General features: G+C 43.2%; 1 protein-coding gene across 1 annotated transcript in view; it reads right to left on the reverse strand.

Moving 5' to 3' along the window:
• Positions 1-17,190, reverse strand: part of LOC115476527 (fer-1-like protein 4) — a 149,912-nt gene that overhangs the window by 9,524 nt on the left and 123,198 nt on the right. Inside the window, exons 37-42 of the mRNA XM_030212946.1 lie at positions 15,277-15,447; positions 10,644-10,798; positions 8,328-8,503; positions 7,522-7,607; positions 5,635-5,733; positions 2,265-2,506 (exon numbers count right to left, since the gene is read on the reverse strand). Of these exons, the coding sequence (XP_030068806.1) occupies positions 2,265-2,506; positions 5,635-5,733; positions 7,522-7,607; positions 8,328-8,503; positions 10,644-10,798; positions 15,277-15,447 (929 nt within the window). The remainder of the gene's footprint in view (positions 1-2,264; positions 2,507-5,634; positions 5,734-7,521; positions 7,608-8,327; positions 8,504-10,643; positions 10,799-15,276; positions 15,448-17,190) is intronic.

Consider the following 17,190-nt stretch of genomic DNA (forward strand, 5'->3'; position numbering starts at 1 on the left):
TGATATGGTCACCTCCTGTTAAAAGGGAGGCAGAGCCTATTGGAGTTTCCATCACATTTGGCAGGAAGAACTCAAGACATCATTTCCTGTTGAAAGGGGTGAATGTTACAATAGGGGTCTATGGGCTAGAAGTTAAGCATAGCAGTCCTGGTTCCAATGGTTGTCAATGGAGCATAGAGAATTCCCTTGTATGGCAGCCTAACCCCTACTGGTAGTCCTGCAAAACTAGGTTGGGGGGGTAGGCGATTGGAAGAAGAAGACATCCAAGGACTTCTAAATGCAATTCAAGAAAGAAAGGACTGGGAATAGGCTAGTTATATGTTCCTTCTGGGGAGGAAAATTAACTACCTCTCAAAGTATTATTAGCTTTCACTGAATAAAGCAGCTTGCAAAGTTTATCGCAAACTGCATTATTTAATTTTCATAATAGTGAGCTGTTTTGCATGCATTTAGTGTGTGTTGTGTTTAAAACTTGTAGTGTTAAACTGTGTTATTGTTAATTGATGTATGTTATTGCCGATTAACATTTGCTATTTGGGCAAATAATATGTTATTGTCATAATGCAGCTAGTAAATAAGCCCCTTAGAGAATAAACTGTTCTTGATGCAGAGGCTGCATTCATGTGAATCACTGTGTATAAAGCTGTGTATGTGTTGCATAATTTTTGGTTGGCAGACAAGATTTCTCTTTAAAACCTGGGAAAGAGGCATATCAGATGCATGGTTAAGTTCACCCAGACAGCTCTGATATTCAGCACTGTACATATAACGTTATCTGGTTTTAATAAGGCCTAAAGTTAACCAGATAAGTTTGTCCTCGTCATTTTAACTGGTTATATTTGTCATTACAATTTAGTTGGGTAAGTCTGCTGAATCTGGTTAAAATTCTTTGGATAACTTTAACTGGGTATGAGGCTGCTCAGTATATATAATCTGCCCAATTCGTCAGCTTTCTCCCTGGAGTCTCAACAAAGAGTACCAATGTCATTTCATCATCGACATATACGAGACACCACACCAGAACTACAATACCATAAGTTGGCGCAAGCCTGGACCGCAGACCTACAAGTAACAGTCCAAGCGGCGTAGCTGAAAAGTCATATATTGTCAAACAGAACAGTGACAGGCTGGACTTCACATTGGGAATTACAATATAAAATGGTTTTGCTTATATATATACCACCACGTCGGGCTTTCCACATGGGGCTTTCACCTTGGGGGGAATGCCCGAAATGCGGACTGAGCGGAGCTACCTTAGGCCACATGTTTTGGACATGCACAGGCATCCAGAAGTTCTGGAAACGGATTACAATATATGTCTCAGCCATGTGGGGACAAATGTGGAGGTGTGACCCGGCCTTCCTTTTTGGAGGTTTGGGCCTAGGGCCCTCACCCCAGAAGGGATATACAGCGTTTGTGATGAGAGCCATAATTGTCGGGAAACAGGCCATACTAGCAAAGTGGTTATCTAACCAATACCCCACATGGCAACAATGGCGTACATATATGATGATGCTAGTGCGCCTGGAGCGTATAGGTATACTAAAACTTGACTCCCCAAAAGGTATAAAATTTCAACAGCGGTGGAGCCCATTTTGGAACACTATGAGTCCAGCGGCAAGAAGTCATTTACTAAACATTTGAGCGGGCTGGACTATAAAGCCTGGGCAAAAGTGATAATCTGCCCAATTTTCAGTGCTTTGATCTCCTGCCGCTGGCGTTCAACCTGGATATTCAATGCCAGGCCATTTTCGGCGACCAGCATTAAATGTCCTTTTTCATTTTTGACTGTGGCAACTTAATCGGTTAAGCCAATATTCAGTGCTAACCGGTTAAGTGCTTAGTGGTTAAATATAGGCCGGATATTTATGTGGCCTATTTTAACAGCTAAACATAGACGGTTTGGCGGTGAATATTTGTGCCTAACTATGTTGTGTAATATAGCCGGTTAGCGGCTAATCACAAATATTCAGCAGGAGATAACCAGTTACATCCTGCTGAATATCTGCAGTTAGGTACTAAAATGCAATTTAACCAGCCAGGAGCTGTTCTTAAGCCAGTTAAATAGTAGTGAATATTGGCCAGATTGTTTATAGTTTATTAAAAATTTACTATATAGTCTAAAAGAATGAGGATGAAAGGAACTCCATTAAAGCAACCACACAACAATCCAAAACTAACCAACTAAAACACACTCCAGTAATAGACACCCATTTTTACGTTGACTAATTCCCATAGCTATAGAATATGTGAAGATATCGTACCTAGGAAATCATTTGCTGATATTCTGTCATAATCCCAGACCTGCAGAGCAAGAACTGCAGGTTCTCGAAACTCCGACTCCTCCAGGGAAAAGAAGGACTCTTTCTTCTTGTATGTGATCTCCTTCTCTGTTGGAAGATAGTCAAAGCGGAACACAAACCTCCAGTTGAAATTTCCCTCTCCAGTCAATGAGTTAAAGTGCACATCTGTCTCTTGTTTGTCCTGGTCCAGACCCCGGATCCAGCTGCACAGGGACAGAACCAACACTGAAAGTTTTGTAATGAATTTATTGTTCACCTTATCCGTTAGGAGAAAGTTGAACCCAAAGACAGGAGATTGCAGAACAGCAGCAATGTACAAGTTTACCTCATACATACACGGATTTGCAGACTCTCTTGCTGCTGGAGAGATTATGGGCACAAATTCCAGTACACTTTTGCAGAAAACATTGCATATATAACTTTTCCTATTGATTACCCCCTCCTCAAGTTGCAGGAAAGTAAACTACTTAGTTGAAAATTACATTCAGGCTTTTTGTCCTATTTTTGTCTTACCTTTTTATCAGATCTGATTCACTGCTAGTAATGGAATCTAAGATCTGTCCTCATTTTCTCTATTTGAATATATTCAATTTCTTCCAGGTAAGAGGAAATACTACTACTACTACTTATCATTTCTATAGCGCTACTAGATGTACGCAGCGCTGTACATTTGAACATGAAGAGACAGTCCCTGCTCGACAGAGCTTACAGTCTAATTAGGAAAGACAAACAGGACAAACAAGAGATAAGGGAATATTAAAGTGAGGATGATAAAATAAGGGTTCTGAACAAGTGAACAAGGGTTAGGAGTTAAAAGCAGCATCAAAAAGGTGGGCTTTTAGCTTAGATTTGAAGACGGTCAGAGATGGAGCTTGACGTACCGGCTCAGGAAGTCTATTCCAGGCATATGGTGCAGCAAGGAAATGGAGTAATAAAATCAGCAAATGATCTGGTACATCGTGGGAAGTATGAGCCATGGCTTACTAGTATCTCATGCTTCACGACTGCTTCTGTCTTTGGAACGGAGCTCTCTCCAAGGGGTTGCTCTGACTGGGAAACTGGAACATGCCACTTCATGATATGCAGGTAATTGCATCCTCTTTCTTGAGCCAACAGCCACCAGAAGCAGAGGAACTGGCTCGTATATTATTGTCAAAACCAGCAATTCAAAAATCAAGAGACAAGCTCTTAAAAATATGAGATTTTGTTTATAAACCATGAGCTGCTATTTATTTCATACTGGGGGCATATTCAGCTACCCCACTGCCAGATAAAGATCAAATCATCTTCATTCGAGATATTCAGAGACCCTATCCTTAGAAGTTGAACCATTGAAAATGTGGTCCTAAACTTACACAGATAAGTTCTCCATTTAAGACAGTCCTGCTAAACTGCTAATGGTATTCAGATGGCACTGAATCTCAACGCTATCTACATGACTTTTGGCCCCACTCATGACTGAACTCTTCCTTCTTCAAAGTTACGTATCCAAGTAGCAGGTGCTGCTTCCCAGATAAGTAGTGCTGGCCAAGGCCATACCTGGTTTTCAAAAGTTTATTGGGATAATGACTCTGAAAATCCCTGATGACATGTAGTAGAGGATTATGCATTGCCACTTCAGCCAAGCCCCTGTTCTATCAGTTCCCCTCTGTGAATATCCTGCTAACCAGATAAATGCCTTTGTTTCTCTTCCAGGAACTGGTCAATTTTCTTCTCCAGAGGTCATGTCATTCCAGGCCTCCATCCTCTCTCTTCCTGTTCTCTCTTTCCTAAATTCCTCCTTTCTGCTCTCCCTCTCATTTTTATCCATCTTTCTTCTGTACTGTATTCATTTCCATCATCTCTCCTTCTCTGTCCCCTTTCCCTTTCAGAAATTCCTCCTCTCTTCTCTTTCTCTTTCTGGAATTCCGATCAGTATGGCAAGTCTCCCTTCCTTCCCTAGTCAGCCCTCCTGTCTCCATAGTATAAGGGCAATTGTATAAATGGTGCCTAGGTTTAGGGACCTAGAAGGTGGCTAGAAGACTTTCCTTTTTTTTGGCTTGCACCATCTTTGTGGGGTCTCCTCCCTCAATCTTTGCAAGAGGTGACTTCAATGTCATGGTTTAAATGCCTTTTGAAGGCTTATTATTTTGTTTCTGCTTTTGGTGTTTCTCTCCCTGGGAATTAGCTATGATAGTGCCTGGTATGTGTTAGTTTTGGGGGGTTTTTTTTGCTATGTGTTACTTGCTATTTATTTGTTTTGTAATGACTTTTAGTGTATGAGAACTTGTGTGAATGCGCTTTCCTGTTAATTAATTGTGTTTTTTTCCTAAAAATTATGTTTTTATTGGTATTGTAAACCACTGTGATCTTGTTTATAGCAAATATTAATAAACTTTATAGAATACTAGCATAATCAGTTATATACATGCATATGGGATTGGGCATGGACACTTATACCTGTCATAGAGCTGGTGTAAATGTTTGCACTAAATGCCAGAGAGATATGCATAAGGGATCGTGTTCTATAAGTTATGTGCATAGGTAATGAGTCCTGCCCACTTGTACACTACACTAATGTGGTGGCTGTCAGAGTACGTCAGAGCTCTGTGCTTCGTGCAATGGTAGTATCCCATGCTCCGAATTAGGGGCAACCTTTGCAGTAGGTACCCTCGAAGCTCCTCAGCTATTAGGACCGTGAGGATTTTTTTTGGGGGGGGGGGAAGGGGTGGAAGACAGATCTCATTGTCCTGCAGTTTTCTTAGAGAAAACTGTGGGAACAGCAGCCATATTATCTCTCCTTATCTTTTTCCAGATGTATATTTGTAAAATGCCTGCTCCCACTGTGCATGCCAGCAAATACACATCCATTTATGCCTATCCTTATAGGTATTTTATAAAAGGCTCCACATTCAGCAGAGCCTTTTGAAAAATACCACTACAATTGAGCATGTCCTGACCAGGACATCTGAATTCCAGTCTCAATGTTCTCTGTGAAATGGGCCTTCAGATGTGGTAGAAACCAAACTGTAATAGAATTTAAGCATATCTAGGACAGATAGGCAGTGGTGTTGGTTTAAGTATGGAAGAGTGTACGCTTATCTTACTACAATGGTAGAATTCCAAAGAGAGACGACAGTCAAGCTTCTACAATTGACAACTAGGAATATGCTTAGCTAGAAGGCCTGGGAAGCCTGGGTGGGCCAATCTGTCCTATTTGTTGACGTTTAGTATGGAGTTCTCATAGATAATATTCTATAGAGCTAAGTCTTGAAAGGTGAGAATGGTATAGTATGCATTGTTTCTGAATGACTAGGAAGCAGTATTGCATAATTTAGTTCTGATAATGTACCTTTTGACGTAGATGTCACTAGAGGTTTCTCCAGTTATTGGATTGACGTCATCAAGAATAACTTCATCTGTATTCCAAATAATGACTCTCAGCTCGTAGCTGCAAAAATTGTATAAAAATACCATTTTGTTCCATAATACCTGAAATAAGCTCACAGTATCGCACACAATGAGATTAAAGATAATCCCCCACGATATTCAAAACCATTTAACTGATCAGGAACGGCACCTGGTTGGTTAAATGATATTTAACTGGCTATTCGGCAATATTCAGTGGGGGATAATCGGTTATTCCCCACTGAATATTCCCAGTTAGTGCCTAGGAGATAACCGGCTATATCGTGTGATATAGCTGGCTATCCCCGAATATTCAATCCATATCCGGCTATTGAAAGCAGCCACATTGGTCCACTTAAATAGCTGATATATCTTGATGTGTTCTTATTTTTTACTTGAACATTTTAAAATTACTGTGCAGTTGTTCATGGAAAAAGAGGCTTGAGGGTCCCAACGTAACACATTCTTCTACCCATAAATGCAACAAGACCAGCTCATCAATCTCTTCCTCCCCTGTAGAAAGACTTCTGTGTGTCCCCCCCCCTCCCCCCTCCCCCCACCCCCCCCCCCCCCCCCCAGTCCTGGCAGCACTACTTTATCACATAAAGGAGGGAAAACAGAAAGTACTCATGCTTGGCTCAAAAGTGATATTTTATGTATTTACTGGGATTTATCAACCACCTTTATGAAGAGATTCACCCAAGGCAGTGTACAGCAGGTCTAGATGGATATAAATAGGGCAATTCTGTAAAATGATGCCTAGAGGTTTTTTTTGTTGTTACATGTGTACCCTGCGCTTTCCCACTCATGGCAGGCTCAATGCGGCTTACATGGGGCAATGGAGGGTTAAGTGACTTGCCCAGAGTCACAAGGAGCTGCCTGTGCCTGAAGTGGGAATTGAACTCAGTTCCTCAGGACCAAAGTCCACCACCCTAACCACTAGGCCACTCCTCCACTGTTGCTACTATTTGAGATTCTACATGGAGTGTTGCTATTCCACTAGCAACATTCCATATAGAAGTCAGCCCTTGCAGATCACCAATGTGGCCGCACAGGCTTCTGTTTCTGTGAGTCTGACGTCCTGCACGTACGTGCAGGACGTCAAACTCACAGAAACAGAAGCCTGCGCAACCTTCTACATGGAATGGAATGTTGCTAGTGGAATAGCAACCTTCCATGTAGAATCTCCAATAATAGCAACATTCCATGTAGAACCTCCAATAGTATCTATTTTATTTTTGTTACATTTGTACCCTGCGCTTTCCCACTCATGGCAGGCTCAATGCGGCTTACATGGGGCAATGGAGGGTTAAGTGACTTGCCCAGAGTCACAAGGAGCTGCCTGTGCCTGAAGTGGGAATCGAACTCAGTTCCTCAGTTCCCCAGGACCAAAGTCCACCACCCTAACCACTAGGCCACTCCTCTTAAGCGTCAGTGATGCCAATAACTTGAAGTGTGAAACATCAGAAAGTGAGAGCATGGCCAGGCAGAGAGTACAGAAAAGCGAGATAAGCGCTGAGTGGAACAAGCAGCCAAAGGGTTGGCTGTGAGGAACCTTCAGCAGAGCTTTGTTCTTCGAAAGTGCTGCTGTTCCACCTGCACCTTTTTGAAAATAATCTTCAGAGCAGAGCTACTGGAGCGCTGCACTCTTTCCGTGGTTATTCCTTGGAAATCCAGAAAGAGACTGATAGGAAGGACTGTGTGCCTCCAGGAGAGATATGTAGAAAGTAAGCTTGAAATGAGAGGATCGAGTTAATCTGTTACAGACCCTAAGGCTTATTGTTGGAAGCTCAAGCCATGTATTTGCTTTAATAACTGATGTATTACATACCTGATTGGTGCTCTAGGTTTAATATTGACTGGAGGAGGAGCTGGGACATCGTTTGGAAACATGTCGATCCACATGTGTAGATTACCCTGGTGAGGAAAGACAAGTGTTAGTGCTACACCTGGAAACAACAGAATGAGGATACCAGACAGGGAAACAGCGAAAACTAAGGCCGCGGTGAGGAAAGTGGCAGAAACTCATTCTAAGATCGCAGTAAGGTCAGCAGTGAAGGAAGTGACAGAGACTTATTCTAGCACAGCTGCCAAGGGGGGCCCGAGGGAGCATTTAAAACACTCCCCCAGCCCCGCCCTACTGTGCCCAATCATGCATCCAGCCCCACCCACTCCACCTCCTGGCTCCACCCCCTGACAGACCTCAGTTCTGTGGCCACAGCACCAACAAGCCGCCTGGCGCATGTCCCTTGGGTAGCAGGAGAAGCCTTCATAAAGTACCATCTCCTGCTGCCAGGGAACCAGTCTCACAATAAGGACTGTGAAATTTTGCAGCTTTTACCAGAAAACTGGTCCTGAGCAGAAGGAGAAGACATGGAAGGGGAGGCTGCTGAGTGAGAGTTCTTTTGGGGGGGGGGGGGGGGAGTCTCCTGCGTTGGTAATCCATCTCCTTCTGAATATTGCTGCTATATAGATGTATTTTGGTTGCTGCTCTCACTCTGCTTTCCCTCTGTCCCTTCACTATACGGATAGTGCTGGGGTGATTTGATGTGTCTGTAGCTTTTCAGTATCTATGGATAGCGGATTTATACTTCCATCAGCTGCTATTAAACCTGAAACTAACCCTAAAATGTATACCTGGCCTAACCCAGGGTTGTCTGGGTTATTAAGCGTCCGAACTTCCACATGTTCAGGAACAAGTTTGTGTCCATACTCTGGCATGTCATTCCAGTGCTGCAAAACATACAGAGCTTTCTCCTCATCGTAAGCTGAAAAACTCTCATCAAACTCCTTCTTGTTTTTCACAAAAGCCTCTAAGAGAGAGAGAGAGAGAGAGAGTGCTGTAGCCAAGACCTATTTCCTATGAAAGATTATGGGTAGATTTGCAGCATGGTGTTCTGCAGAAATCTTTCAAGATCGATCGTCAAGCTTTTCACATCAAATCGGTCAATTTTTATTTATTTTAGAAAATAGTTTGTTCCTGCTGGGTTATAGCTGAGACATGTATCCCTATTTCGTATAATGCCTAGATTCGAAAAGGAATGCTCAATTCTGTGTGTTCAAAATTTGCAATGGATTTTACATAAGGCTCTGTGAACATTGAACAGCCATCTAGAAAAAACATGTGGAAAGAAGTGGCATCGCTTGGAGCTTTGTACATTGAAGTAGTGGAAATATGGGGTAATTCTATAATGCAAAGCACTAACACTTACACGTCAGTCATGTGCATAAATGTTTAGAATATTAACATAAGCACTGTATTTCCTATGTGTGTAAGTGCTATTCTGTAACTACACACTTATAGCTTCAATACTGCAGAGTTTGCAGATGTGCAGACACATGGGCTGTGGCTGGGTGGAGTACGTGCGGGGGCCGAGGTTGGGTGGAGTGTGTGGGGGGGCCGTGATTGGCTGGAATGCGTGCGGGGGTCATGGCTGGGTGCATAGGCGCCCGGTATAAGCGGCTTGGGGAGGCTAAGCCTCCCCAGCCGCAAGCACCAAGCGTCTCTCTCTCATCCCCCCACCCCCCGATGCAGCATCTATCTCTCTCACTCCCTCCCTGGCCGTGGTCCCTCTAATTTGATTTAGATCGCCCATTGCTGCCGGTAGCAGCACGCCAACATCGAACTACAGCTTGCTTCGGGGCTTCGGCCTGACGGCATGACGTGCCCAGCCCCACCTTCTCTGACCAGCCTTCCTTATGATGCGTCCAGCCCTCGCGGAAGCAGGAAGTTTGGTCAGAGGAGGCGGGGCTGGGCACGTCATGCCGTCAGGCCAAAGCCCCGAAGCAAGCTGTAGTTCGATGTTGGCATGCTGCTACCAGTAGCGATGGTTGGTATATTGGTGTATTAGGGTCTACCCGGTGTAATATTTATGGTACAGTAAGGTTATGAGTGTTTTTGCACAAAGTTGTGCATAGTGTTTTGCAGTTGAGTGATTGTGGTTAGTATATGCTTTGAGCAACCACTTTATTCTTTGACATATGATACATATCTAATATCTAAATTTAATAAAAGGTATTAATTGTGATTATTTTATTTTTACTTATTTTTTTTCTGTGTGTTGTCAGACAATTATGGATGTACGTCCTGCCCCTGGCCCCACCCCTAACCCCGCCCCCTTTAGCCTCCCCAAACAGTTGGGCCACTGACCGCCTATGGTGGAGTGGGCGCTGGGGTCGTGGCTGGGTGAAGTGTGTGCGGGGGGCCGTGGCTGGGTGGAGTGTGTGCGGGAGTGCGTGTGGGGGTCATGGCTGGGTGGAGTGTGTGCAGGAGTGTATGCGGGGGGTCGTGGCTGGGTGGAGTGTGTGCGGGGGCCATGGCTAGGTGGAATGTGTGTGTGAGCTGTGACTGGGTGGAGTGTGTTTAGGGGGGGCCGTGGCTGGGTGGAGTGTGTGTGGGGGGTAGAAGACTAAGTTGTGTGTGCCTGACTGGAACTTGGGCATGAGCAATTACAACAGCTCTGTGACTCTGCCCTTAGTTGCAACTCCATGGGGGTCATGGACCTGGAAGGGGCTTGGGTTTGTCGGGGGTATGTTAGGCAGTCATGGGCATAGATTATTGAATTCTACATACCTGGAGGGGCTGTTTGTTATGTGGATGTAGTTGCCTGTATGAATGTTCTTGGGTGTATCCTTTTACTTAATGCTGTTCTTTTCTAATCACTTCTAGATTTTTGATTGCAAACTTCTCTGGTTATTTGAACAGTGGTAAATCAACTTTTGTAAACTATGAAACTATGACACTTACATGCTGAACTGCCATTGAGCTAGCGTAAGTGCTTGCATCTAAAGTTAGTTGTGTAAATGCAGACACTTTAGTGTTCTATAATGGCAGCTGTGGACATAACAGCTCTTATACCAGATCATCCCAGCACCTAAATCTATACAGAATTAACCCCCCCCCCCCCAAGTGTTCCAAGAGCAGGATGGAATTCCGGAATGGGCAAATTTTACCTTCAGGAAAAGCCTCATTTGGAATCTTGAAGATTTTGTTGTTCACTTTCACTTCCTCCCTGCGATACTCCGGTGCAGGAAGTGTATTTTTCTTACACAGATTGTCTAGGATCTGGGTAGGCTTAAACGCATCCCTCCACTGATTGTACCCATCTCTGTTACGAGAGCAAAAAAAGTTAAAAAGATGGCAGTGCTTTATGTCACACAGATTGCATTCGGTAACACTACCAAGGAGTATGATAGATCTGTTTCCAAAATTGTATACGTACAAAAATAGACTCAGATGGTATTTAGTAATGTTCAGTACCTGCAGGCTGAAGTCTGCTAGAATCAAGTTTTGTTATAGTAACAAAGCAAATTAAAAAGAAATGTTAGCAGATGGTACATTTAAAACCAAGTGCAAATATCAAATCAAGAGACTTTATTACATAAATATAAGAACATAAAAATATACCCATAGGCAAATGAATAAATGTGGAGGGGCATTTGCCATATGACACCTAAATTGGATTTTGGACGTTTTGCTGAAAACATAAAAAAAATCAAGTGGGGAACATGGTGATTTTCAAAAGGAAAAAAAAAGGTCTATCTTTTTGTTTTGAAAAAGGCCATTTCCTAGATATTTGTAGATGTTGTATGCTGAGTGCATTTTTCTGTTGTGACCGTTCTAAAAAAAATAAATAAATAAAACAAGACCAAGGGAAAAACATACAAAACCAAGCCATTGGGATGTATTTGGGGGGGGGGGGGGGGAGGCAGCATTCTTAGTAAACTGGCCACACAGATTTCCCAACAGACCAGTGGAGCACCCTAGGGAGTGGTGCAGTGAACTTCACATAAAAGGTCCCAGGTACACATCTCACTGCCATCTCCTTATATGAGGAGCCCTCCAAAGCTAGGGTTACCATATGTCCGGATTTACCCGGACATGGCCTCTTTTTGAGGACATGTCCGGGTAACCGGGCGGGTTTTCCCAATCTGCTCGTTTGTCTGGATTTCTGGACAAACGGGCAGACTGGTGGGCGGGCAGATTGCTAGCCTCCCCTCCCCTTACTACTGCCCTGGTGGTCTAGCGACCTCTTCCACCTTCAGGGCAGGAAAGAGCCCCCTCTTTCCTGCCCGGAGCACTGCCCTGCATGCATCCTTCCTGTTCGTGATCTCGGCGCCGATTCAAATTGGCCGCCGAGAGTTGAAGTGACCTTGTGAGACGTCAACTCTCGGCGGCCATTTTGAATCAGTGTCAAGATCACGAACAGGAAGGAAGGATGCATGCAGGGCAGCGTTCCGGGCAGAAAAAGGGGGCTCTTTCCTGCCCCGAAGAGGTCACTAGACTACCAGGGCAGTAGTAAGGTAAGGGGAGGGGGGTGACGGGGAGGGGGAGTGACAGGGTGTTTGACAGGGGGGTGGGGAAAATGTGACAGGGGGCAGAGTGAGGGCGTGGCGTGAAAGGGGGCGGGGCATGTGTCCTCCTTTTTGGGGGACAAAATATGGTAACCCTATCCAAAACCCACTAAAAACCTACTGTACTCAACTGTACAATAGCCTTTATGGCTGCAGGTGTCACTTATACGTGGGTACAGTAGGCTTTTTGGTGGGTTTGGAGGGCTCACACTTTCCACCACATGGGATATGGGCCTGGGTCCCCTTCTCTACAGTGCACTGCACCAACCACTAGGATACTCCAGGAACCTGCTTGCTGCTCAAATAGGACTGACCATAACATCTGAAGCATAGAGCCTGGTATGTACTGTTTCTTTCACATCGTTGGGGGGTGGGAGGGGATCAGTGACCACTGGGGGAGTAAGGGGGGCTCATGCCTTAATCCCTCCAGTGGTCATCTGGTCATTTAGGGCACCTTTTGATCACTTATTCATGACAGAAACAGGTCAAGATTAAAGTGTCTAACCTTTAGCCAAGGACGTTTTTGCTTTGTTCCATTAAGACAGAAAAACGTTCACATTTTGGAAACACCCAAATCCCACCCAACACGCCCCTTATGATTTGGACATAGTGCAGAAAAACTACATAGAAAAATGTCTTCAAAATGGGTTTCAAAAATAATGATTTGGATATTCTTGCAAAAAAAAAAAACATCTATCTGCCATTTTGTGCCACTTTGGACTTTTTTTTTAATTTTTTTTTGGACTTTGGACATTTTGCTGTTTCGAAAATAAGCCCCTAAATGTAGAATATGTATTACATTTTATAGAGTAATAAATGGATTTAAATGTTTATAACTAATTAAGTCCCAGAGAAAAGAGATACTTTGGACAACAAAATTATTGCTCAGAAGACTTCAGTGATTTCTTAGGCTTTCCTGGCTCAACTTTCCAGTGTCACAATGATGGTAATTTTATGTAGGCTGCGTAGATAGAGATATTGGACTAAATTCAAGAAATGGCACCTAATAATGCTTACTGCTATTCTATAAACGACGGTTAAAGTTAGGCTCAATGAATATGCATGGACTTCATTTGCATACACTGCCTCCATTATATGCAAATCTCTCATGCATATTCATTGTGGAGATCCTGAAAACCTGACTGATAAGAGGCACTACAGGACTTGGGAAACACTGCCTTACACCAGTGAAAGCTGGCGAACATAAGGGTAGAACCTCTCTCAAATATTTTGCAATTCATAAATTTGATAATTGTAAACCACATAGATTGACTTTGATATGCGGTATATCAAGTATAAATAAACTTGAACTCTTGTTTAGAAACAATTTAAAATTCAGGACACCCACCTAGAGAACTCTATATGGTGAATTACAGGCCACCAATACAACCAGGGGCATACCTACCATTGAGCAAACCCAGTGCGGTTTTTTCTAGCAAAAAGGCTGACGGTACTCAAATGCCTGGCCACCCTTCAGGGGTGAGATAATCACTAAGGAACACACCCCACAATAGCCAGGCCCCCTGCAGAATCTATGACAAGGCAGAATTGGTGTATAGGGCCTGAGCTCTTTCATTAAAACTTGGAGACAGGGGTCATTTTTAGCAGACAATGGAAAAGGTGCCAGTACTCAGTACCCCCAAGTACCCCCTCAAAAAAAGCCCTGAGCAAACCCAACAAAATGCCCAGGGCTGCTCAATGGTAGGTGCCACCTGCAACTGAGCCTTACCCCATCCACAAGTCCAGTATCCCTCCCTTGCTCTGCCCCTCCCCCCCCGTGTGGGTCTAGCATCTCTCCAGCTCCCCCCACCCCCATGTCCTCCAAACACATGGTGGGTCACTGGTAGAGGCAACACTGAAAACAAGCTACCTATGTGCTAAAGACAATCCGACCGATGTTCAGTGGTTTTTTTTTTTAATGCTGACCATTGTTTGGGCCATGTCTGGGTACCCACACTGAAAATTTGGGGCTAACTGCAGAAGTGCTGGCTGCTGGGGCTCATGCAGGTCCCAGCCAATAGTGTGCCCTGTGGTCCTTCTGATTCTGCCTGCAGGGCTAGGATCCCCCTTCACAACTCCCCCTGCCACTCGGGATAGGCTTTCTGGCCTATCTGAACTTCCGGGTAGTCCAGTGGGGTGACAGGGGCTGGCTTTCCCTCCTCTTTCTCCTTCCTGCCCTCTTCCCAGCATCTCCTCTGATGTTTCCTTCCACTCTCTCTGTGTCCAACATCTCTCTTGATCTCCCCTTCCATCTTTCCCATGTCCAGCATCTCGCCCAATCTCTCATTCCACCTTGCCAAGTCCAGCATCTCCTGTCCCAGCTCTTCCATGTCCAGCATCTCCCTCAATCCCCCCCTTCCATATTCCCATGTCTAGCATTGCCTCTTCCCCCTCCCCCATTTCCAGCATCTCTTTCCACCTCTCTCCTGTCCACTTTCTCCCCCTCCTCCATGTCTAGCAACTCCCCAATCTACCCTTTTTCAGCTTACCCCATCCATCATGTCCCCTTCACCTCCCTTTTCACGCCACTGCCATCCTCATGGCTGAAGCAGAAGCAGAAAATGTCAGCATGGGGTCTCAGGGCCTGAGCACATACTCAGTATCTTTCAATCCTGCCCCTATGTGACGTCTTATCTAGGAGGGGCAGGACTGGGTTTTGAGGTCCTGCACTGATATTTTGTTTTTGCCCTATTTCCCATTCAGGGCAGGAGGTTTTTTTTTACTTGCTGGTCTGGGTGGAGAAGGTGGCCCCTACCATCGAGCAACCCCCCAGCTTTTTGCCGTGCTCCCTCAATCGTAGCTATGTCTCTGCCTAATATCTTTGTACTGGTCTTGACAATTAATTATTCTATGCTTATCTATAAAAATATGAAATCAAATTTAATTTATCCAATGTTTTAAAATTATTTAAATTGAATCATATGCAAAAATAACTTAATACAGAATATTTTCATTAAAACAATTACTTAAAACACTTTTGAATCTTGATATTATTTGCATTATACTTGAGGTACACTTGGCTCATAGCACAAAAATTTGAACTTAGCTTATAAAAAGGTGCATGAAAGAAAATGATTGCTTACATAACCTGTCACAAATTAGAGAGACACTGCTGTACACAATGATTTTTGCTGTACATTTCCCCTCGGAGTGCTATAGTGTACTCTTAACTGTATACTGCCGTTTACAGCACTGCAATCTGTACAGTGACTCTTGCCGTATAATGACTTACACGTCATACTGTGAAGCAATGCCACAGTTGGCTCTGTGTTGACTGTAAAATCGATTCTCTAAGTCGATCTTTGTTTCTCCAATCAGGTCATCAGAACCCACCAGATCGTGATCAAAAACAGAAACAGTGATTTCTGACTCTATGGGAAAAGACACTGTCATCTCGAAAACTCTATACATAAAACAGAAAAATAATGCTGACATGAGTAATCTTCAACAGAGATATACCAACACATGCAAAGATGACACTCACTGACTAGAACATGCCAACACATACACAGTTTGCAGATGGGTTGCGTTTTATGACAAGAGTATATCAAGACACCATGTACATTTATGATAAAAGCATGCTAACACATACAAAGTACTGATGTAAGAATTACTTTATAGTATATGTGTAGTGTAAGGCAGAAGACAGCATATTATTATTACATTTCTGGATGTTAGCAGACTAGCGGGGCTGCGAGTATTAATGCTGTAAGCATAACATTAGATTTACATACATTAATATGCATGAGGAAGCTTGGCATAAATTCTATCCAAGCAGCTCATGCAGGAGAGCGCAGTGAATAACAGGACCCATTTGCAGTTGTTCCTGGGTCTCCCAAAGCTGGGGGTTCTTAATTTGAACTTCTGCCACTGATAGACGGCATGCATGCATGAACGTGGTACTGTAAGACAGCCTGCATTGATGATGTTTAAGAAGCATGCATTGTTGAAGGTATTGTATTGTGTTAATGAATTTATATTATGCTATTGAGTTGCAAAGTGGAGTACAAATAATAAAAAAACTTCTCATATCAGAAGGAATTAACAATCAAAAGCACAAAAAAATAATGAGGTAGTACACTTTGATACAAGTAACATTATAGGCAGGCACAGTGGAAATTTGCATGCACGAAGAATTCTGCAATTTAAAGCTTTGTGGCTCTTTTATTAAGCTGCGCTACGCAGCTACTGTGGGTTTTACTGCATGATAGACATTATCACAGTCCACTGTTAACATCTATCGCTCATTAAACCCAGAATGAAAAAGTACAAATTCTGCAATTATAAAGCTTTGTGGCTCTTTTAAGCTGCATTACGCAACTGCTGCAGGTTTTACTATATGATAGACATTATCGCGGATCCACATTCAAATACATATAAAGGAGCTAATGATAGAGATTTATTAATTCATGAGTGATGTGGAATTGGTTATTTACCCTTTCAAATAGCAGCAAGACTAGGGAACACAGCATGAAATTCATTAGTAGCAGATATAATACAAATTTATGAAAGTATTATTTTCAGTAAATGGAAAATTAAGCGATGGAATTTGTTGCCAGAAGATGTGATTAAAAGTTAATAGTATAGCTGATTTATTAAAAAAAAAAAAAAAGGTTTGGTTAAATTTCTGGAGCACAAGTCATGAACAATTACTAGCCAGATAGACTTGGGTATCTCTTTCCTTATTTCTGTAAATACAGGTAGCAACATAGAACAGACCTTCCTTTTAGGATCTGTTGGGTCTTTCCAGGTGATGCCAACCTGCCATTGCAGATAAGCTACTGTACTTAATGAACCATTGGTCAGACCCAGTACATCAGTGTTTGTGTTCTAGCCCTTAGATTATACATTTTAGTACTGTTGTTTCTCAGGACTCCCCTCCAATAGGACTGACACCCCTCCCCCATATAGTTACTATTTTATCTCATACTCTTTGAAAAAAACACGCATGCAGTTCGGTAGAGGCTGATATTTTCAGTGAAATACATGGTTATCTTGGCACCATCGATTATCGCAAGTTAAAGATAATCAAATATTTTTATGCTGTTATTTTAGGTCCGCTGAATAGCGCCACCATCCCATTTCCAATATGTAAATTGGATAGTTTAATTGGTATTTGCTATGCCGCCTTCTCATTGAGGAGGTC

This window comes from Microcaecilia unicolor, chromosome 8 (genome assembly GCF_901765095.1).
Source record: "Microcaecilia unicolor chromosome 8, aMicUni1.1, whole genome shotgun sequence".
NCBI classification, from domain to species: domain Eukaryota; kingdom Metazoa; phylum Chordata; class Amphibia; order Gymnophiona; family Siphonopidae; genus Microcaecilia; species Microcaecilia unicolor.